Source organism: Camponotus vicinus, unplaced genomic scaffold (assembly GCF_025532165.1).
Source record: "Camponotus vicinus isolate PSW18456_S1 unplaced genomic scaffold, iyCamVici1.0 SCAF_6, whole genome shotgun sequence".
Taxonomy (NCBI): domain Eukaryota; kingdom Metazoa; phylum Arthropoda; class Insecta; order Hymenoptera; family Formicidae; genus Camponotus; species Camponotus vicinus.
In genome coordinates this window covers 450,719-475,655 of record NW_028141978.1, presented here as the reverse complement: position 1 = coordinate 475,655, position 24,937 = coordinate 450,719, and the positions used below count along the sequence as shown (strand labels likewise).

Here is a 24,937-nt window from a genome sequence, read left to right as displayed (position 1 = left end):
ATTTACAAAAACGATTGTCATAAAATAACGTACTGAAAATTACTATGGCTTATAATATATATATATCATTTCATTTTGTCGATATACGACAATTGCAAGATAGTAATTAAATAGCAGTATAAATGATAATTAATATATAATATGTATGAAAGGAATAATATCGACGTGTAATAACGTGTAAATAACGTGTAAATAACGCAAAGTTTTTATCATTAATTAAAAAACGTTACCTGTTAAATTGAAAATTAAATAGCGAAAAGTGATGAGAAAAGTTAGAAATATAATGACAGTCTTTCGATGGCAATTACTCAGTTTCATATCACTATTTAGATATTAGTATAAGGCTGAATATACCTGAAAACTCCAAAGCAATTATCTATTAAATACTAGAAGAATATTGTCATGTGGTTAGCTTCCTCTCGAAGTAACAAGGATCCAAAATATTTTTTACTGCTTTGTGTCTTCCTGCGCAACAAATCGCAGGTGACTTTCTTTAGCGACGTCTTTTCGCTAAATTAATAAAAAGCTGCAAGCTTGCAGAAATCAGACTTTTCCTACGTTCGTCGGTGAACAAACGGCTGCGTTTATGGAGCGTTTAAGCGACGATAAAACTCGAGAGTAATTGAAAGCTAGGTACGCAATTATTTTGCTCCAGCCGGCGAAACGTTTCTTTCTCGTCTGGGAAACCGAAAGTTCTTGTTGTGCTCGTCAGTGTTTATGGCGCAGTAAAATCACTCGCATGCTCCAACCGATCAAAATCGCTTCGTCTGACTATCGCACGCCGTTAATACTTCGATTTGATATTATTATACTGTTTGATAATCCCTGAGATGTTTAATGGCTCATGCATAAGCCGATTTCTACTATCATTTCGACGCGCACGTATGTATGCGCCCAATAATTCATCAAACCACAACTCTCTCATGTTATCCGCTACATTCACATAATTTTCCAACTGTCAATCGATTATATGATAATAATGATAATTAATAATAATGATAATTGTGATAATCATATTTAGCATTCAATGCTGCGATTCGCCATTTTATTCGCAACAACTTGTTATAGCATTTACGCTCAAAACACTTTAAAAAATATTTGATCAGCTTAAATTTTTATTTTATTAACAATCTCATCCAATATCTTTACGCACATGTTATGCGATTAGAGTGGGTCAAGTAAATAAGCTGCGAGCGCTCTATTTCAAAATTTGATTAATTTCTACTCGCGAACAGGAGCATAATTCTATCTACGACGGTGCTTAAGAGCCTTATACGTATATAATGATCTTGTGTCATACGCTAAAGCAAGAGTCGCAAAAAGCTTGAAGCGAAAATAAAAGCATCGAGAAGCGAGAGAAAACGAAAAGAGCATCGGAACGAGAGAAAGGGAGAACGGAAGTTACAAGGAAGAATGACAATAACAGGCGAATTGCCGTTAATAGTCAATTTCAACGTGCGAATGGGTTTAAGGAAGCGAACAAAGTTTTCTCTCTGTCTCTCTCTCTCTGTCTCTCTCTCTGTCTCTCTCTCTCTCTCTCTCTCTCTCTCTCTCTCTCTATATATATATATATATATATATATATATATATATATATATATATATATATATGTGTGTGTGTGTGTGTGTGTGTCGCACCATAAAAGAGTCTGCACATTAAAAGCGAATTAATTAATGACAAGGAAGCGCGAAAATTTCAGTCTGACTTTACTTTCGGGGATTTTCTTATATATTATTGTGCTCTCTGAAAATATAATTTGTATGTCAATTAAGGTGATAAAAAATATGCGACGCAAAAGAGCGTTTCGTAAAATAAATTTCACAATTTAGACAAAATAGTTATCTAAAAGGATGAGATATACAGAGTGTTTATATTTTGAAGACAGAAAAATTGGATGCATATCACTTTGGAATATGTCGCTCTTTGACAAATAATAAATTATATTACAAGTTGCCGAATATATATGGAGAATGCTTTTTTTCACCAATCGCGGTTCATGGGAGCAAATAACGAAACTTTTAACTCGAAGCAGACGTTACTCTCGAAAAGAATTTTAATTTGAGACGTAGTTGTGCTAAGATATCTCATCTTAAAGTTCAAAAAGTTACATCGACTTCTTAATGGCTCCTTTTCTGACTCCACTGAACACTCTAGATGTAAATCTGAAATACCTCTCCCATAATAATTATGAAACATTTCTGTCGGACAATTTTAATCGCAACGTTTTATACAACATCTCTCATATGAAACTGCAATATCTGCAGGTTACGCATATAATCGATGGTTACCGATGAATTCAAATTCGTCAATCTAATCTCTGAGATCGCGGATGCCACTCATAATTGAATTTACGCGAGCGCGAAATCTCGTCGTTCTCGTCTCACCTGATTCAATTAGCCGTCGCCGCCGGCCTCATTTGCTCTACTTTAATTACGACCTTCGTTCCGAACCTGATGATTCTACTGGTGCAACATCACTATCGACAAATTTCTAGCTGGAACTTTTTCTGATCTTTCACCTAGCGCTACTCTTAAATTTACTCAACTTCTTTAACCGAATAACATTTTATCTCTCTCTTTCTTAAATTACAAAATTTAAGTAATATTGAGATTAAAGTAATCGGTGACAAAGATAAAAAACGAATGATAGCAGCAACTTTGAGTCAGAAAATTAGTTTTTCAATCTAGTGGATAAATGACTTTGACAGAAATTTATTAAGTACTTTTTCTACTTTTCCGATATTTAATAAAGTTATTTATTTTTTATCTCTGAATAACTTTATATTTTATAATTTTAAATTTAAAGATATCAAGAGAAATGTGTTAGACTCCTACAGAATATTCAAAGTTAATGAAAAATTTCAATTTTTTTCTTTTTTTCTTACGTTTGATAATCCCATAAAAATTTCCATCATTATATAATCAGATATAAAACTCATATAATTGTTTGAGAGAATTATAATATTAAACATTTATAATTATAAAAATATTGAGATATAATAATATAATATTTAAGGGTGGGGGGGAATACTATTAATATTTAATTTTTATTATTTTCGTATAAAGCATTCTTGTGTCGAATTTATCACATCAAGTATGTTGAATTATTTCTCATCAAAGACCACTCATCAAAGTGACAAAACCAATCTCGATTTCGCAGATTTTTCTGTGCGTCAGGCTGAAGATTCAATTTAACATCTGTCATGTTTATAGACGAGAGATCGGTGAAAATTGCGTTGTCTCTTCATCATCGTGACAGTCTGCAAATCCGTGTAATCTTCGGAATATAGCGGCTGGAAGGAGGATGCGTCGAGAGATGAGAGCGATACAAAACCTCGTAACGTAACAAAAAAAAAAAGATATGACATGACAAAAGGCGACTTTATCGCCGACTCTTCAAGGTGTCCCGGGTAGCGAGATGCGCGCCGTACAGTCGCAATATTAAACTTACACACCACATTTAACCGCAGGGCATTCTCAGCCACTCCATTAAATACGCTACTTTCTGGGTTAACGTTTGCCGGGTTATACACTCACTTTATGACTAATATCGGGGATCATTATTGACGATATTTTCAGATATTAAAAGCAAACTTTACGAGCCGCCCTCGCGAGCGAAACTTGCATTTTAACACATTTGCATTTTAACAGGCACGTGGGAAGAAGGATTCGTGAAAAAAATGTGCTGTACGACTATTGGTATCACGCTATCGTAATCTGAAATGGATATTTTTATTATAAACGGTGATATTTTGGGCATACGTATTTTTAAAGTATCCCGTAAAGAGGAATTAGAAATGACTATCGCGTGCATATAAATAACAGTATCTCGTAAAATTTATATTCTCCGAAAGTCGCATGCATATTGGAGCACAAAGTGTTACACGCGTACAATTTATTATCTTTCTTATATTTATTTTTATTCCGGGCAGGTGCTTCCTCTGTATTTCGAAAAAATTTCAATTTATTAAACACGTGTATCAAAAGATTAATTGCACAAATAGTTATTGTTATGAAAGATCAATATTCTTCTTTCGCTATCGTCTTCTTTCGACACGCATAGAAAGCTTTGTTTACTCATACCCTTTGAAACTCGAAGTGTTTTACGATCCGAAAACTGCGAGACGCATCTCTAAAGTCTTCTCGCTATACTAACCGATGGAAACTCGCATTCGAGTTTCCGGATAACTAATTGTCCATCGAATCGCAATGAATCAGCGATTTCGGCTTTAATGCGCGGCACAGCTGCGACCTTACACGAAATTATTGTTTATGTAGCAGCCGAAACTTGACATAGATTGATTAACGGGAGGGATAATTAATGAAAATTTCGATCGTGCCCCGACCAATGGAATAATACGAGCTTCGATCTGTAGCAAGATATCCTCATTGTAAAATCATACACTTGTAATTGACACGGGAAGTTAGGGCGAGAATCTAGGACTTGACAGATTGATAAGACGACGAATACAAGTGAGCATGGATATTTTATGATAAAGTGGAAATATATGTCTTAAGCAAAGAATATTGTGAATAATTATGGGAAGTTTTGGGAAATAAAAATAGTTTATCATATGTTTATTATGAATTTTTAAAAATACAAGAGAAAAGAGAGAAATCAATACGAATCAAATGCGATAAAGAAGAAATCCACAAAGATATCAGAGATGCCATTATTTTACGCAGAGAAATGTTTTGATCTGACATTCAATTCCTCAAGTCTCAGGAAGCAAATTACGAAACAATATCCACATCTTTGCGAAGAATATATTCTTACGTATACGCCTCAAAAATACATTATACAAAATATATAAAATATCATCGTAATGTAGAATAAAATAAAGATCGATGTGTGTCGCAGATTTAAATCGGGAATCCTGCAAGACTCTCGATACGAGGCGAAATCTAAATGGAAAGAGTTGATATCGGTGAAAAGTAGCATTATATACGAAGAGTGATTTAATACACGTTCTGCACATACGATACCGCTTCGTAAAATAATATATTACGGTTTTCTCGTGTGGAAAAATTCCGTAAGATACTATAAAATTTGAAATCGCAGATATATCGTTCGCCTGCGATGTCTTGAACGTCACGATAAATCTATAAAATGTCGGAGAGCGCGTAAAATCGCGTGGCCGCGACAGGGATAATCGTAATATTTCCAGAAACTCACGAAAAATTGGACAAAGTATCTCAATAAAACGAAAAATAGTGCGTGAAATAAAGCGTGAAAAATACGGCAAATTTATTTAAATCAAACACATCGAAACGATTCCGTCTCGGAAATCTTGAGTTGAATAAACTAGTTTAAATTGTTCATTCTTTTATGTTATTTTGTTCATGATCGATTATTCAAGATGTAACAATAATAAAATAGGGACATTATATAAATAATACAGAAGATTTTATTAATGTATGTACATTAAAGCCATGTTTAATTTTCAAACATTTTATATGTCTTTATTATAATCATTAGAATTTGCCATGTTTTCTTAAATATCAATCTATTAATTGTAAGTTTTAACGATTTTTTCCAGAGATTTTTTTTATGTTATTGAGAATTAAAGAAATAATAATATAGGTGATTTAATATTTTCGAAACTTATTAAAAATAATTGTATATTTTATATTTATTCCTCCCTTGTCCTGCCATCTTTTCTATTCATATTTATACTCATGTTTAGAAAGATTTTTTTACTCAATTTTTTACTCGTTACTTTTTATTCACATTCATATTTATAATTTTTTTATTCAATTTTAATTTTTTTTTATAAAGGAAGAGTCCTTAAACCATGCGAAGAAAGCAATACAAAACATCTTATTTGTATGCATGAACATGTTTTCGAGATACAATATATTATATATTTTACAAACGTGATATCCTTGATAGGGAGGGGATAGAGAAGCATAAGAAGCTGGGCGAGAAAGTCCTATAGGACTGAGCTGAAAAAATATTTTCAATATTTTCCAATATGATCGGAACGGTGCATTATTTGAGCTTTCCTTGGCATAGGCGATTTTCATCTCGCTTCGTTTCTTATCACGATGTCATGATGACGATCTTACGAATTATTTTTACGAAGCGAGGGTGGAATAAGATCGAACGATCAAAGACACACAAGGATCGGTTATCGGCACGTATATACAGATGGGTAAACAACGCGACGGAAGTATGTACATCAAAGTATTTACGAGCGACGAGAAAGTATCGTTGTCCTCAATACTGTTGGTCGAGGGCGTAATTGAGTTTTCTCTCAGATTCTGTAGTTCAGCTTTTTCCCTCTCTTTAAGCTCTTTTCCTTTTTTTCCTTTTTTTTACAAATAAATTGTCGTTCTTGTTCACTTTCGGAACATGTCAGGAAATCAAAAAAGCGAGAGAGAAAGATAGGAATTATTAGTGTCAAGAAAGTAAATATATTTTATAGTAAAAAAATAAAAGTGAAACAAACTGACTACTAAATTTCAAATTAACGTTACATTTTGTCTCAAGAGATGAAGATGGAAAGGAGATATGTAAGAGAATACAACATCCATAATATGTTCAGTTTCACACATAATTCCAACGATATACTCGACAATCTTGAATCATCATCTGCTTACTTCTCTTATTGCGCAAATTATTTTGAATAAATTTCTTCCTATCAATTAGAATAATCATGCTTGTGAAGCTTCTTTGATGGCTAAAGAGGATCCGACACAATGGTGACAACGACTGGATAAATATTCTAGTTTCATTCTGAACGCTTGAAAAGTGTGCAGCTTGGCCTATCGAAAGAAATTGTTGTATCACTTACGAAAAAATGAAAATGGTTATTTTAAAAATTAAGGCTTACAAGAAATTTTGAGTAATTCTGGTTTATAATTTGATGATTATTTTTTCAGAAATATATATTTTTTCAGAAATATTGTACATATTTTTTAATACAATTTAATCTTTCCAAAGCCTTACGCAACTATTTCTAATAAATTTAAAAATTTGGAAAAAAGTTTCTTTTTGGATATTTTGTTGTATGTGACCCCAATATTTTATTAATGAAAAATATTTAAAGATATTTATTCGTGATTGTTTTTGTATTCTTTTTATTAAGGAATATGTCAAGATGACGTGAGTTGTTTTTGGAAGTTTATCGCTAGATAATTTATTATTAAATATTCTCTGTCTTTAATAATAAAAAAATCGTGCAGGTGTAGCGTCTCTTAGGATGCCTTGTAAATAATCGAGTGTCGTTGCACGAATTTATTTATAAAGGCATTCTCATATGAGACTCGCGTAGCGTTTCGCACTATTTTTTGGAAAGACCGTAAAAGTTATAAGAGCTCTCTGAAGAACCATTTATATGACTGAAAACATTTCATATTATTCTTTTACGAAGTAAAACGAGTGAATACATTCTCTTTTACAGAGAAAATTTATTTGAAATTATTTAAAATGAGAAATTTATCTTTACTTTATTTTTACTGAAAATTTTACTCCAGTTGTAAGAATAATTGCTATATAATACTAAAAATAACGGCATTTCAAAATATTATAAATCTATAATATTTATTTTTTGTTTAAGAAGTTAATATCGTAAAGTTTAATATCGTAAAAAATATGAAAATTAATTATCAACAATTAATTTAACACCAATTAATTTAAAACCTGTACAATGTAATTTTCTAATGCAATTATTTTTTCTCTAAAAACTAGAGAAAAAATAATTACATTAGAAAATTACATTGTACAGTTTATACATATATAATTTAATTCATAATTAATAGAATTTTCAATTTATTTTAACTACTCTTGCGCGTATTTCCCTTTAATATTAAATTAGACACCGATACTTAGTTTCTTGTTACAAAATTCACGCGCGCTGTCTATCTCCATAACGTCGTAGCAAAGTTAAACCGTTGTATGCTAAATGACATAAACTCTCTTGTAACCAATTATATCTCACGTATTTCGTTGTTGATGAGAGAGAAACAGAGGGAAAGAACAAGTGAGAAGAATCCCTTTACAGTGGCAAGAAGTTAAGAAGGGAAAAAGGGAGCACATAACAAGTAAATCGCGATAACGAATGGCCTCGTCAACATACTGGAGAGGGATCGATTCCACGCATAAATCGATTGTCCGGTGACCCGCTTCGTCAAGGTTTTACCCGGGATTTATCTCCCAGGAAGTCGGCCTCTCGTGTGTTTTCGCGCCGCCGCGCCGCGAGTTTGTTAATATTGGACCAGCCATGTTATGTGTCATGCTTTCTCTTACGAGAGCTCCTCTCAGACAGTTATGCGCGCATCTCGCGCATACCGATGCATTTGATTGCAGCTACAAATTTATTTTATTGTAGGCCGTTTGCGTGCTCTCGCTAACTCGCAATCCCAAAATGTTCAACTTGATATCTAAACGAGTAATTACAAAGATAATAGAACGAAGAAGGAGTATGGCGTTATGTGAAATCGCTTGTATTTTCTTGCAATGATAAAAAAAGAATTTCGAGAGTTTTTCAAGTTCACGATTCTGTCTATAAAAAAAAAATTTAACGATTACGTAAAATGATGTAATTTTGAGAGAGAAAAATGTTTGCCTTTTCCTCTTTCTTTCTAGCTAAATTTCAATTTAATTATAGCTCGTATTAATTTGAAATTTGCTGATTTGACAAGTATATCGCAAGAAAAACATTCACTTTTAAAGAGCTTTGAATAATATTAGTTCTTTAGAATCAAATATAAAATTATAGCACACATTTTTTAAATTTAAAGTTGAAGAGAGAAAGAGAGTTTATTCTGCATCTACTTTTTCTTGATGAAATCAACGATTTTTTATTTGTTTATTACAGGTGCGCTCGAGATCGCTGACCCAGCTGGATGCACTCAGCAGCAGCATGTTGGACACGGGGGAGCATCATCTAGAGAGTGATTCCTCGCAGCAGCAACCCCCTCATTTGCACCACCATCAGCAACCCCATCAGCTGCAACACCCCCTCGGTATCGACTGCAATCGGATTCGATTTCTCGCGCCGGGCGCAGCACCCGTCGAGATTGTGCACCCTAATCGTACCAGACACAAACTTTCGCGATCTCAGGTAAAGTAAAAGTTTTCGCACTATTACAATTTAATACAAGTCTTTCCTTGGAGTAGATAAAGTTGCGATTATAGTTGATGCAATTTCACTATAGTAATTTTCCAGCAAGATATTAGAGAAGTTCTTTTCCTACATTCTTATTTTTTTTTTCTTAAAAACTTAACTGACTTAAAATTTTGATGAATATTGTGGAAATTTTGTAGCGAGAAATACTTATATCCCTTATAATTATTTCTCTCATATTTATATCCCTTCGCATATTATTATCAGTATATTATATTTTATTGAAAGGAAAAAGATTTAATTTTATTCTTCACACTAAAATTAAAAAAAGACAAATTAAAAATTTTAAGGACGTAAAAAGTAAGAGAAATTTTAATTTTATAAATAGTTGAAAACAAACTTTAACACAAACTTATTTTAAAGAGAAAGTTTATTAAGAGAAAGAAAAAAAAGAGAGATGTTAAATTTATGTTAAAATTTGTTCAAGCTATCTTAAAAAAAATCAGAATTTCTCCTTTTTTATTTTCTACATTTTTGAAATTTTTAATTTGTCTTATTTTTTAATCTTTTGTAATTAATAAATTATCAACCTCTTTTAAAAGAGAAAAATAATGTTTCAAGATTTACATTATTTTTTGCGTACAATACGAAATATTTACACGACATTTGTTCGAAAAAGAAAGAGAGGGAGGGTTACATTCGGGCTATATGGAAACAAAGAGATCGCATGTACGAGAAGTTCGATATAACGAGTGAGGAAATTCCCTCTTTATTCGCGGGATTCCGCTTTATCCCAGTACGACGAGCGCCTGAGAATGAAATAAGACGCGACGTGATACTCTCACATCTCTGTATCGCCTTCATCCGAGATAACACAATCTCTAAGAGAAATATAAATGTCCCCGCGTCTTCCATGTATCTCCTGCGGGATAGATATATCTTTCATTGCTTGGGTACGAATGTCAAACCAATCGTAAGAAATGCGCGATGAGCGGCCAGGAATATCAGATTCACGGGAGAATATTTTCGTTCCGATAATATGTATGTTCTTCGGCCATTTCCATTTTCCAGTATCGATAAAATTTCGAATCATAATCGCAACGCGATATTTGTAAATGGACATGTATATTAAAATGCTGCGACGTAAATAAATTGCAGCAAATGAATAATTAGATAATTGTTTAATGTTTTTTTTTATTTCTTTGTTATTTTTTATGACGCCACTTTGCAAAAATTGCCGAGCTACTCCAACAGAGTAATTCAAATAAGATTCGAGGAGTTGAAAGGGGAACCCTCCTGCCAGTGAAACGGTATCGATACAACAAGAAAATCCGTCCCTTTATGCTATTGAAATACTTTCGGTTGCCTGGGAATTTTGCGATCTTTACGAAGTGGTCCGGACATTATCCGAACTGTGATCCATATTCCAAATGGAAATTCTGTGTCACTAGCTGAATTTGCAATAAAGCCGGATTGAACGGCATGACGCAATAGTAATCTGCAATTAACGATCTTTTAATAAATCATTAATATTTATGCATTTAATGACATGTTCAAATAATATAAATATGCTAATAATAAAGATAAATTAGATTAAAGGATTGAGAAGAGCTGGGGAAAGAGCCAGTGTAAAATACGCGCAATTACTTTGCGCCCCGTGTCGGTGTAACTAACTTCTTTTTTAGCTCAACGATAAAAGAAAGGTGTAGAAAAACGTTTACTGTAATTTCTAGAGATTTATAAAGGTCGTATCTATGTCGCGGATCAGCGGCATAGATTTATTCCTCTCCAGAGAAGCTATTCTGGCGATTAACACATTTTTTTTCATTTTATTAAGTCAATCTTGGTAAATAAATAAGACAATAGACGATGCAAATGAGAGAGTTAGCATCTCTTTATTAGCGATATTTAAGAAATCTCTTGAATAACATTATTTTTTCATTTTTTTAATATTGCTTTACGCTTTGTTATATATCATCGTACACATCATATGTATGATAAATAATATATTATTGAAGATTTAATACGCCGGATATTTTTGTAAAAAATAATTTCTTTTAGAAGAAGGATAAAAAATGAAATAAATAGCTCTATAAATATATTATGACATATTTGTGGTATTTTTTAAATAAAATGAATATGTTCGATATCTTTTAAAATATTTTTTCATAAAAAATGATGTATATATATAAACAAAATTTTTCGTTGCATTTGCATTTTAAAATAAGGTTTTTGTAAACATTGCTCTCTCTTTTCGAGTTTATATTTTATAAGGTTTATATTTAATTCTATAATTAGATTCCAAGATGAATAAATTAAGAGTTTACGCTTTTCCATAGTGGTTGCAAGTCAAATTACAAGACATTATACTCGTTAACAAGACGAGATAATCAGACTAACTTTAATTCCAATTGGGAATTGTTCCATGTCGCTGATATTGTTGGTTTCTGACATTTCATTACATCAGCTGGCCTGTTGTTGTCATTTTCTTGTGGCATGCTTTACACTATGTATACGCGGTGACATAAATGTCACCGAGTAATTCTATAAAATTAATTTGTCAATTAGCATAATCCTATAGCCATGCGCGCGACAATCACGCGAAGACAATGAAATTACATTCAAAACAAAGGAAACAAAGCTTCTATCCAATGCCGCGCTATATAATCACTCGCATCATCATGAAATTTTAGCTGCCATTTTATTTCACCCTTTCGCGTATCCGTCTTATCTCTTTTTTCCTCTGTAAGAAATAGTCTTCTTGAACGATGCAAGAAACGCTTTATCTCGTTGAACCGTTAATTAATTTGCGCTGGTAATATTTTAAACTTTCTCTTTCTTTTTTCAAGATAAGTTTTATCGATTCTTTTTAATTTCAGAATTATTTCTTACTTTACTTTATCCTTCCTTACTCCAATTGCAATATTACATAAGAATGTCTGATATTGAAAAAAAGTAAAACATTTTAGGGGCAGAAAGAGAAGTTAATTTTTTATTATATACGTTTCTTAATTATTTAATTTCATTCTTTTCTTTAATGAAAAATATTTTTTAAAGAAACAAATATTTAATGTTTATATAAATGTCTTTAATTAATTATAATAAAAACCATTGTTTTTTCGTGCGCGTTTTGATTTATTATTATTTCCACGAATACATACAAATATTTTGTCTATACTATAGTTATTCGATAATTATTCGTTTCCTCGGATGATATTCGGATGTATATACGCCGTTTGATTTACCTCATGTCCGTGGGATGCGAATAACGAGCTCGGAAATAATAGACGCCGAATCACTAAGCGATCAATCGCTATCGAACACCCGATATTCACTAGATCGTCTTGCGTCCTTTGAGTGGGAATGAGGTCCTTTGTGTAATCCCCTCGGTACAAACGACTAACTGGAATACGAAACTTAGAGATATCCGGCAAAGCAGTGGGAAAATAGGGCGAAACATGGAATTGCTATTAGCCGAACCCAATTTCATAAAACTGCAGGAATTGTAATACCAGACTTTTTTACATGCCTGAGGAATACATGCCTCTGTGAAATACTTGACGAAATCATAATGTTACCCAATTCGAAATAATTTTAGTCTACAATTATACAGGATGTCCCGAAACTAACGCTTGATATTTTAAAGGCAGATTCTCTGGCCAATTTAAAAACGATTTTTCCTCAACGAAAATGTCGAGAGAGATCATTATTTTTTGCATATTCCCAATTTTTGTCATCATGTATCTTTCTAACTAAGCCTTAAATTAAAATTCTATTAAAGTAAACTCTACCTAAAATGAACTAAAGAATGTGACTTTATTAATATTTTATTCCCATAAGTCTTAGTTTGCGAAAAACCTTTTATTTTCAATTGTTTATAACTTGAAAACTATTAGTGCCGCGACATTTTCGCTGAGGAAAAATCGTTTTTAAATTGGCCAGAGAATCTGCCTTCAAAATATCAAGCGTTAGTTTCGGGACACCCTGTATATAATAAAATAAAATGAATATAAGTTAATTCAATGTAGTTTACTAGATATACGTAATTACATTACGTAGCAAGTAATTGCATTTTAAATCTCACCATTGTGCTAAAAATATTGTTGACTACCGCATAATATATAAAAATTTAAACGCTCGAGAAACATTAATCTATTCTTATATAAGCCAGTTTAATATTACAAATTCTTATATAATACTTATATTATTGCACTGAAATTAAACTTGTATATGAAGATATAATTTTATCAGCATTATAATATTATCGTAGCTATATCGTATAAAATATTTTCCTCTCTCTCTTTTTCTCTCTCTCTCATCACGTAAATGCGAGCGCGTTTGTTATAATTATATAAATATTTAACACCGAATTCTGACATGAACAAAACTTGATATTGGAAATGTATGCACCTATGAGCAACCGACAATGATTAAAATCGACACAATTAAAAATGCAAAAGAACACGATGGAATTTAGATCTAGTATAAATCGAATATTAATAACGAATTTTGTGACCGCTGTATTGGTCCATTGATATTTACGTGGTCGTTAATAATCGCGGAGAATATTGAACACAATCGACAATTATCCGCTATATTTTTGATCCCATTTAGATAATGAAATTACAATTTCGAGTATATGTAGAAATAGAGATACATCGCATAATTTTCACAATTATACATAATAAAAAATGGATATTGTACCAGATTTAATGCAAATATTACGATAATGATATATTTACATGCGAAAAGCGAATCTCTATAATTATTTCTAATCTCTTTCTTGTCAATATGTATGGATTAAATATTGTGAGAATTAACAAAAAATAAATAATAGAATCTTTTATTACATTTTTTATTTTTATCGGATTTATAATCCAAGAAATTATTTCATATTTAGCTATCATATTATCCTGTCAATCTAATTATAATGTAAATAATTTGTAAAGAAGTACATCTAAAATATTGTACAAAGCAGTAAGCCGTTAATTTATATAAAAACCTTAAAGAGCTGGACGCACGCATTTTGTGTCGCAAAATTACCCGGATTTATCGCACTCATACCATCAAGGTCACATTTTAATGGACATAAAAATTTCAGCGAATTGCAAGAGAGTGCGAAATTACTGCAATTTCCTTCCACAAGTGGTCGGCGGAGAGCCAAAAATGTAATGGCTCGCAAGAGAGCTTTTTTAAAGCTCCCTCGAATAAAGTCGGCGGTTTTCTTGTATCATTGTCGGTTTCGACAAACGCGCGCAAAATAAGATTTAGTTAATAGATTAGATTGTGGCAACGACCGAGCGAGAGCTTTTAACGACACGAACGAGTGGTAATTTGCAAAGTACACTTTGAATTTTATCGGTATCCCCCAGGTGGTTTCAACATTCTCATAAAGCTTTCGGGAGAATTGAAAGGCATCCGCATAAAAATCATTTATTTATATCACCTTTACGTACGATTCTATATTTTTAATAGTAAATATCAATTAAATTAAAAAATTTTCATTAAGGAAAAATTAAAATTTTTGTACAGAGACATATTTTTGTAAATCGATAAATTGTCAGAGTTTGCATCAAATAAATTAAGGCTTATATTCTCAAGTCTTTTCCTTTTAAGAAATTTATTTTTTTACGCAAATAATATCATATATCTCTCTTTTCGTTATAAAAAATTTTAAAAATCTATTCTTCAGATTTAACCTCGCGTTTAATTTTGTTTAAATAAATATTTATAGTAAATATGTATTATATAATATTTTGTTTATGATGTAAACAAAAAATCCATTGCTTATTTGAAAAAAGAATTTTAAATTGCAAATCGTTACATAAATACATATGCAAATAGGAACGAAAAGATAAATGTTATACGAATGAGAGACTTATATTTATATGTACTCTTTTGAAATGTAAGTGGCCGCGTAGGCGTTGATTTGGACTACTTGCAGAAACGCCTACGCACACCATCTGTGACATAAAAACGCAAATGGCGATTGTAACGATAAAATGAGAGCATCTCTTCAGTCATTATTAGATATGAAATTGCAAGCTAAAATATTTTACCATTAATTTTTAATATTCTAAATTAATTCAAAAAACATATATGTAATGTAATTACATTGATAGTGGTAATAAACGCAAGTCAAATGATTTCCATGTCATTTCTACAAATAATTGTTTTATAAACCTGAGCTTATGACAAATTAGATAAATTAATAAAAATTTGCGAAAAAGTAATATTAAAAATTATGAAAATATATTTAAAAAATATAACACACTTGTGATTATAAATTTTATCATATATACATATTTTAAGAAAAAAAATCTCATAATTTTTTTAATCATGCATATATTCCGTTTGAACAAACAAATAAATAAGTGTTATTATTGTAAAATAACAGAGGAATATTCTTTCTTTCTTTTTTTTTAAATGGCCAAAACATTTATATTTTTGCTCTTAAAATAAAACTCGTTTCTTTTGGAAAAAAGAAAAATCCATATAAGTCAATTTAAATATTTCGTTCGTTTAAAGAAAGAAATTTGCATACTTTTGGCCAAAGTCAAGTCATCACATATATTGCTAATTCTATTCGAGTCACGTAATAATATATGACGAAAATTGAGTTTGTCAAATTGTGCCCTTTTCATATAATGTAGCTTTTTTCTTTTTTAACGTCTTTTATTCTTGGCGAGAATAGATTAATGGTTTTCTCGTATGTAGATTATCAGATAAAAAGTTTGTCGGAAACAAATTCTCTAAAATAAATGGTAGGATTGCTCTCAAACTTTTTTAATTACTTTATATAATATATTTAAATATTAATTTATATAATATATATTTAAACTATATAATTATATTGTAGAATAAAAGTACAACGTAAATAACAACAAATATTTAATTAATTTATAGAGAAAGAGGAAAATTACTTTTCGACTTAATTATATGTATCATATTTTATTCTATTTATAATTTCTAGAGTATAATAAGATAATTCAAGAATAAAATTCTACGAATTAAGTCGGAAATTTAGAGCGTCGGCAGCGGTGAAAAATCGCTACGAGGTAAATCGTTACAAGGAATGATAAACGATAATATTACAGTCTTGCCTCTTATGGGAAGTGGCGGAGGAATTTTCATTAAGCGCCCACACGCACGTTAGTATCATTGTCACGAACTACTCAAGTATTTATCCTTACTTTGGGAAACTTGGTGAGTTACATATTTCCGACGACTGTTACCATCGGTTATTCAAATTGATATTGCACAAACGTGGAATATTATTACTGTCTTCGAATCTCTACAGATCGTATCTAAAAATATTAAATTCTAATGGTATGATAATATGTCTTCAATCTGTATGAATTATTTTTGATGGGAACAAGCGAGATTTTTTTTTTAATTTTTTGTATCTGTGTTAAAATATTCTATGTTGAAGTGGTTCGTTGATTGTTATCCAAACAATTTATAAATAAAATCCATAATTTGTGATAAAATTTGGCACAAATATTTATTTATGATTTTATGTGTTCGAAATTATTCTTAATCTTTATTTTGACAAACAACTTTTAATGAAATTTTTTTATTTAAAATGCTTCTAAATATATATTTTTAAAGTATGGGTGGAAATAAAATTTGTGAAACATTTATAAATAAAAATAGCATGTAAAGTAATATATTAAAATATATCTTTTAATAATACAATAAGAAAATAATACAACAATATTAAATCTTTATCTAACAGTCTCAATTGTATGATGAAATATAAACCGTCTCGATTGTTGCATTTAATAGACTACCGTAAAATTATCATGATAATTATTATAGTATTTGTTTAAATCTACATATTAAACTTTCTCTCTGTATTGCAAAGCGTTGACATGTATAATAACCAGATTAAACAATCTTGATTTACTTTAATGCGTGGGTATTGTAATACATTGCGTCAATCATATACTTGCGTACGTTGCGTATACTTACTTTCTAAGTCTTTGTAATGGATAAAAGGAAAGTTAGTAATATAAACAAAGAGTGTGTATCAAGGAACAGCATATCCATTATAAGCTCTTGAATGCGATATGTACAGCCGTTTACACGATTATATATTCAAAATTACATAGCCAAAGAAGTATTTGATAGTCTCGTTATGTATGTCATGTTGTAAAGTTCGCGCTTGGTACAATTGTTACATCGATAACTACGATTCTCTCAGAGATTCTATTGCAAGATAATAACAGTTATCGTTCCAGATTTGAAAATTATTAAAAAGATACAAATACATACACTAGATTTAACATAATCTTTGCAGATTTTGCTTAATAATATCCTAATATGTTAATTTCCCTCGATTAAATTTTTTTTCGTTTCTCCTGACTTATTTTGTTTAAGCAGCAAAGTGAATTAATTTGTAATGATGACGGGCAAAAATCTTTTTGCTACTTGCGGGTGGCTCTAGAGGCACAACATAGCGATTGCTTCCACATGCCGCGCTTTAATATTTAATTCCGCGGACCGATTCACCAGCCTACCAGGTGACTCGAATTTATGAGAACGCCGCTCCTGCATTATTTATGAGGAGAAAAAAATCGAGTCGAATGGGCGAACGTGGCAGTAATATTGAATCTGGGTACGAAAACTACGAAGTAATCATGATTTTTTTCTCTTGAAGAAAACGCTGGCCAATTCTCTAAACTTTTCTTCATATGTTAAAACGTACTAAAGATCACAAATAAAACATTGAGAAGAATAGTCAAATTAAATTAATGATGAATAAATTAATCATTAAATTAATGATGAATAAAATTTCGACACCGAATTAATATCTCAAATCTTGTTTATGTGAAGAAATAAAACTAAGGATATTTTTATTTTGATTACAGGTGTCCAGTAACGAATACTTTAGTGTCAGTTTCGAGGTGGGCGAGGACACCGCCGCAGCTTCCTTTGAACGCGAGGAGTTTCTGCCAGCTACGAGGGGAACTTACCTGGTGTGAGTGAAGCATTATCATACAATATATTTAATATTTAGCCGGTCTGTGCCGTCAATAAATTCCTCGTTTTATGTCAAGTAAAAATAAAATATGACATGCGTTATTTATAGATGTACGCATCTAAACAATATTGCGTTTATAAACTGATTCTCGACACGTATAACTCCTACATTACATCATATATGATTTATAAAAGCTTCTATTGCATAAGATGAAAAATTGATATTATCCTTGTTTATAACATTGTTATTTTGTTATCCGACATTTGTTATTTTACACTCAATAATCGATTTTTAAGCGGATGCGATTGATTTTAAAATATTTGCTCCGATATCGATATTTTCATATCGATGCACATATATGTATATGTGTGGTCGCAAAATTGAAATATTCTTTAATGTGCATAACACAATGCATAGTACAATTGCTGTTGATAATTCACAATTATTATTAAAATTATATTTTATTTCTTCATTCTGTTTCGATTAAATATGTAATTTTAACTTTATTATATTTGTGTTGAAAAATACGGGACTGATTGCGTTATTCGTTAATTATATAGTGAATTCAAAATTGACTTTCATTACACACACACACACACACACACATTTATAATTTTTTAAATATATTTTTTCTTAAAAAAATATTTTTAACTATCAAATATTTTTAAATATCAAAAATTAGTTTAAAATAAAAAATGTAATGCTTAGCATTACGTTTTTAGGCAATATTCTATTAAAGCAAGTAATATGCCGACATAGCGCGTTACATCTAATCTCCTTTAAATTCACTCGTGAGAAAGAGGATAATCCTTTTTCCTCCTTCATCAATCTTCGAAATGATCCGGCAATCCATTCAATAAACGGTTAGAGAAAGAAGCAGGGGGAAAGACGGAAGCAGCACTTCTATTTTTGAATCGCCAGGAGGTCAGCTCTTTTCTACGATGTGGTTGTCCGTGCTCTACAGGGTGTACTGATATATCGCGACAGCTTCGATGCAGGATTTGCGAGGTCGAGAATAAATAGACAAAGGCTGTCGCCACCTTTGTCATAACATAAATGCACCCGTATTACCGCAGAAAGGAAATAAATTGCGCGCCGCGCACCGGAAGATTCTCATCTCATAATCAAGCACGAATTTAATTTATCTTAACACGTCTAATTGAAAAATCTTTGTTGCATTTGTTTTAATCATCGTGGATATTCGTCGTCGTTAAATACGATACGTTGAGCCGCGAGTTTTTTTTACGAGTTTTCAAAGAAAAAAGAGAACGATTATTACGAACCCAATTTTATTAATAACTACTAATCTATTCGCTCAAAAAAAATTTTTAAGGAAAGAGTGCTATTTTTGATAGTGCATATCGCGATAATATAGTAGAGCTATCCATAGTTAACGTTTCACAAGCATTTCGAACTTTTTCGCGATTTTTTTGAGCGTAAGTAATGAATTAGCGAGTAAAATTTTCCGACAGAAAAGACTCCATCATAGAAAACTGTGCTCATTTAAACAGCCATTTAGCATTCACTAATCAAACTAGGACTTTATTCGATAAATTATTAGGAGAATCGAATATTTATTTAAAAAACTTGAGAGAATATTAAAATGGCAAAAAGCGCAATTTTTTCTTTTTAGAGTTATTTAATAAAATTTAAACATAAAAAATAATTATAAATATACAAATTTACAAAAAATAGTAGTGCATAGGTATAAAAAATTGTTAAAAATTTCTTTTTTACACGAAAACAAGATAAAAGAATTATGTATAATAATTGGAGAGAAACTTTTTTAATAATAAACATTTTGAACGTATAAATATTGTAATGAACGTATAATTATATGAAATATGAAAAATGTCACGCTTTCTAATTATTATACATAATTTTTTTTTATCTATCTTATTTCCATGCGAGAGATAAATTTATAAAGATCTTCCTTTTTATCACAATTTTATCCTTCTTTTTCTTTTTGTTTTCTTGATTTTCACACGATACTACATTTGTAATAGTATTGTAATAGTTCTGTATTATTATTTTTATCTCCAACAGCCTCGCTCACGATTGCCGTCTTCAATTAATTTGTACTTATTCAACGTGACAACGATTTAAAAAATCAACAAGATATATCATAAGAGACAATACTATTATAATTTGCTATATAGTAGCCGCGAAAACGCTTTAGATTCAACGAGATTACTCTTAATTGCCAAGCTTTATTATGCGGCGAAGCGAGAATTGAACAAAGCGCACTTTGCTTTTGTCGCATCGGTTTTCTGACAAAAAATTTCCATTGTACGAATCCTGGAATCGCAATCACAAGATATGCAGTTTGTATGAAAAATGCCGTTCTTTATCAGCGCGAGATTTATCTTGTTTCGAATTACTCAGGTCGTTTTTACCACTTGTGATGATCTCACAAAGCTACATCTTGCATTAGAATTAAGACGCATTACTGCATAGTAACTGCATGACTAAGTTGTTAAAAAAAAATTAACTTACGTGGTTTCAAAAGACTTAATTTTGCTTTCATATACAATGTTTGAGAATCGTGAAATATTCTCACAGATGTTTTATGCTTCATTCTACTCAAATTTTCTTTGCTATAATTTATCATAGATACTAATTCAATTAAAAACGGATTATTTAAGTACATTAAATATACATAAATAGTTATTTATTTGAAATAAAAAATAATCAAATATATTCGTGTAAATTCGTGTGAAAATTTTATTTCTTTCGTTTTCATAGTATCTCTGGCAGTCAAATTTCAAACAATGTATAATAACGACAAATATCGCTGCGTCATTCTCTTTGAAATGGCACACCGCAATTTAGAACGTGCGCATACACACACACACACACACACACATACACACACATGAGTGTACCAATACTCATCTGGGAAGCTGTCGCATTAGTCAGTGATTTATAGCGATTTAATGCGGCTAGATATGTTCAATAAACATGAATGAACGCAAAGAGAGGTCACAGTTCTGTTCGAGCAATGTATATCGCAACAGCAAAAGGAGAAAATGTCAGCTGATAAGGAAAAAAATCGAATGATTCTTAGCATTACGAAAATGCATTCACTGTATGTAAAAGCATAAAAAAGAGAGTATAAAAAATTGAGAATATTATATAATAGAGTACGAACAAGTGTGTCCATTGGAAATTATTTTCAATAGCGGTTGTTTTTTATACGTGCTTTTATTATATCTTCATTATCTGTTTTCCAATAAAAAAATTAATACATTGAAACGATTCGTACAATATAATAAACCTACGATATATTATGCTAATAACTACTTGAGAAAGAAAGTATTCGCAAGTTTTACTTATTCGTAATATCGATTTTTTGATGTCAAGATTTTATGTCAAGTTCATATTACATTTTATTCGTTTAAAAAAAAATGATCAAATGTCATGTTTTAAAGTTAATAAAAAACGACACACATGGATATACACGAGTGCCATTCTATTCGATTGAAACGAAAGCTGCAAAACCTACAATGTGAAATAAAAAAAAATTATGCCACATTGAATTGGACTCCTAAACGACAATTCGATTTTTAAATACTTGGAACAAGCCACGTGCGCGCCAATTTTTGATTTCATGACATTGCGTGATTGGAGGGAGACTCGATTTACTCTTTTCTCCACTCGGATCGCGACACATTTTTAATTATAACACAAATTTGTTTTATTTAATCCTGAATCAATAGGCGTATGGATGATATAGCCTTTTCATATCTAATATCTTGCTATATCAGTGAAATTTATAACTTGAAAGCAACCTCCAACGAATAAATATTGAGATTTTATGCTTGACAAATAAATAAGCATATTTTGAAATTTACTTAAGAAAAAATTTCTGAAAAATTTATTTAAGAAAATCTTATAAATATTATTTTGATGAGAAAAAAATGTCAATCTAGGTGCACTTTGTAAGACGGGATTGTTCGGTTATTTTTGTTCTAATTATAATTTATGTTGAACAATAATGGGGAACGTATAAAATGCAATAAGAAAGAATGAATAATTGAAAGAATAAAAAGCGCGCGTGGATGAGTAATTAATTTACTTCTCCTCCGAATTCTGTTGATGGAATTTCTGCTTCGTCACGGTTTGTAATGTTACTCTTCGAGGGAAAATACCTTGTCTCTCTCTCAACCTTACGCCCTTATTTCGCTAGACACTCCTCTTCCTGTTTTCGAAATAGACTACTGGAAAAATTTGCATAATATTCGGAAAATTAGAAGAGAAAATACCTGATCTTTCTATTTTGCGTTTTTATTTCATTAGACACTGCTTTTTCTGTTTTTGAAAATAGACTATTGGAAAAATTTGCATAATATTCAGGAAATTAGAAAGGAGACTAAATTTTGTACTATGATATTATAAAATTACATCATGTTGCATTTTCTTTTTAAATTATTTTATCAATATAAATCGTAAAAGAGAGAACAAGTTTATTTTTTGATAAATTAATAGACGTAAAGTACTTATAATTCAGTATTTTAGTTTATATCATTAATATCATACGTATTAATATTATAATTTAATATGTAACAATAATTTATAAATATAATAAATTTAAGTATACATATACATATATATGTATAATTTCTGCACATATACACACAACTGAATTTATAATTTTTAATTTATAATCGGCCTGCAAATTAAATTGTCGATGGAAATAATTAACAATTATAAACATAGATTAAATTACACATATAAATGGTTTATCAAATCTAAATTAAATCATCTCTTACATTTATCTATTCATTACAATTATCTATTCATGAAAATCAACTTGGTGATTATATACAATTAGTTAAAATTTCAGCGAAATAAAAATAGTAAGATTTCGGCAATTTACATCATTATGAAGGATACGTGGTAGTAATTCCGCATAATTTGGCAATGTTCTGTCATTAGAGGGAACGGAAAGAAATGAAGAATATCAAATTTTATCCCTTAAGATGAAGATGCGCGTAGTAATTTTCCCTCGATTGGGCAACAACATCTACTTGGTTTGTTATTTCCTATGATCATTTCCTAAATTTGTGCGAAAAGTATTAGTATAAATGTATGATACGATGCGTATATTGTGTTTACGCAAGATTTGTCGTTTTCTTATGATTTGTTATTCCAAACCCTCGATATTTCTACTTTAATTTTTTTTATTTCAATATTTTGTATAAATATAGCAAAAAAATGTTTTGTTTGACAGCTTTTCATCATGGAAAAAGCAATTGTATCATGAAATTGTAACTTTGCAATACAAAAACATTGTATTGGAGTCTATTAAAAAGTATGAATATGTAAATCTCAATTCAAATATATCACAAAACTAAAAATTTTTAGTTGATTTGCAAAAAATAAGCAAAAATTAAAATTAAATTTATTTTATACATGAACAAATTATCTCACGATCGTTGTAATTCTAGAAATTTTTTGAAAAATACAACTTTCAACTTTCAAACGTTAATAGTTTATCTCGCTATATTATTTACATGTTACAGGGATGTACTGAGTCCGGCTTGCGAGCGTCGGGGTGTCGATTTATCGCGCGTCGAAGTTCTGGACAGCTCATCGACGCCGTTATCTCTGCTGACAACAGAAGCTTCTACCCTTGGTGGAAAGCATCTACGAGTTACTTGTAAGTTTGTATTGTATATATATATTCTGTTACATTTAAATTCAAATAAGATTTACTAACAAACTTAGTTATATTAGATTGTGTGTATGTGTATGTGTGTATGCAGATGAATATATCCTTTGATCTCGTTTTTATTTATTTTTTTTTATCCTGTTATTAACTGTATGTGATAATAAATATCAAACATCGGAGAAGAACGAAGAATTCAATAGGCACCTTCGTGATAGATGCAATTTGCACATTTAATTATCAAGCGTTAACATAAGGCTTCGCAATAGACGTCATGATAGACGTACGTACAGAGAACAATGACCCGATGACCGATTTTACAGAAGTAATCAACAGAAAATACTCAATGAAAAGTGATGTCAAAAATATAAATGTAAATAATGATTGCGCGTCAGAAACTGTTTATCATTAATTTGCATACGTTTTTATTTAAGATATCGCTCGCAGTGAAGACTTGGCTATCTATAGCCTTAGTTATTACCATCAATTAATTATTAATGATGCATCGGAATACCCCGACTTTGCGGCTGACACATCGAACATAATTAATTATTCTACGTGCAATGAGATGGACTGGTTAATTCCCAAAGCTGATTAATTTAACCGCACAAACACAGTTCAAAGTTGAGTGACATAAATCGTGAAGGGATCGCATTCGAATTGACGATAATCCTTGTTTTTCAGAAATATATGATTGTCATAAATCATCCAAGTTTGTGTCGTATAATAGAATTTACAATATTTATATTTCAAAGCAAATATTGAGTTTAACTTTTTCAAAGATTTTCTTTTCGCTGATAATATCTTAGCAAATACTCAGTTTCTTTCTCTCTCTCTCTTTCTCATATACTAGAGAGAGATTTTTTTTTTATTATTTACAATTCTTTTAAGTTTTAAATTTATATTTATATAAATCTTTTAATTTATATTTATATAAATCTTTTTAGAGACTTTTCGGAAATAGGTTTTTGTAGAAAACCTTTGCGAAATATTAAGATACTTTTATAAATCTCGTTGTACATATTTAAATGCTGGAAAATATAAGTGCATATTTAAAGCGCAAAATATGTTGCACATTTGGTTCAATTACAACTAGAAGCAAGACGGTTTAAGCAGTAAAGTTAATCGATTAAGCTCTCCGAATAATTTAGCACCTCTAAATTTGTTAAATGATCACAGATCACGCACAGACCATTTTCTCGCTTCTCT

At 30.6% G+C, this 24,937-nt stretch overlaps 1 protein-coding gene across 11 annotated transcripts in view; it reads left to right on the top strand.

The window, feature by feature from the left end:
- The window catches only part of LOC145972657 (pleckstrin homology domain-containing family G member 5), an 85,676-nt gene that overhangs the window by 46,565 nt on the left and 14,174 nt on the right, over positions 1 to 24,937 (top strand). For all 11 annotated transcript variants that reach the window (XM_083101422.1, XM_083101419.1, XM_083101421.1 and 8 more), the window contains 3 exons: positions 8,823 to 9,068; positions 17,945 to 18,054; positions 23,583 to 23,719. In XM_083101422.1, the coding sequence (XP_082957548.1) occupies positions 8,823 to 9,068; positions 17,945 to 18,054; positions 23,583 to 23,719 (493 nt within the window). The remainder of the gene's footprint in view (positions 1 to 8,822; positions 9,069 to 17,944; positions 18,055 to 23,582; positions 23,720 to 24,937) is intronic.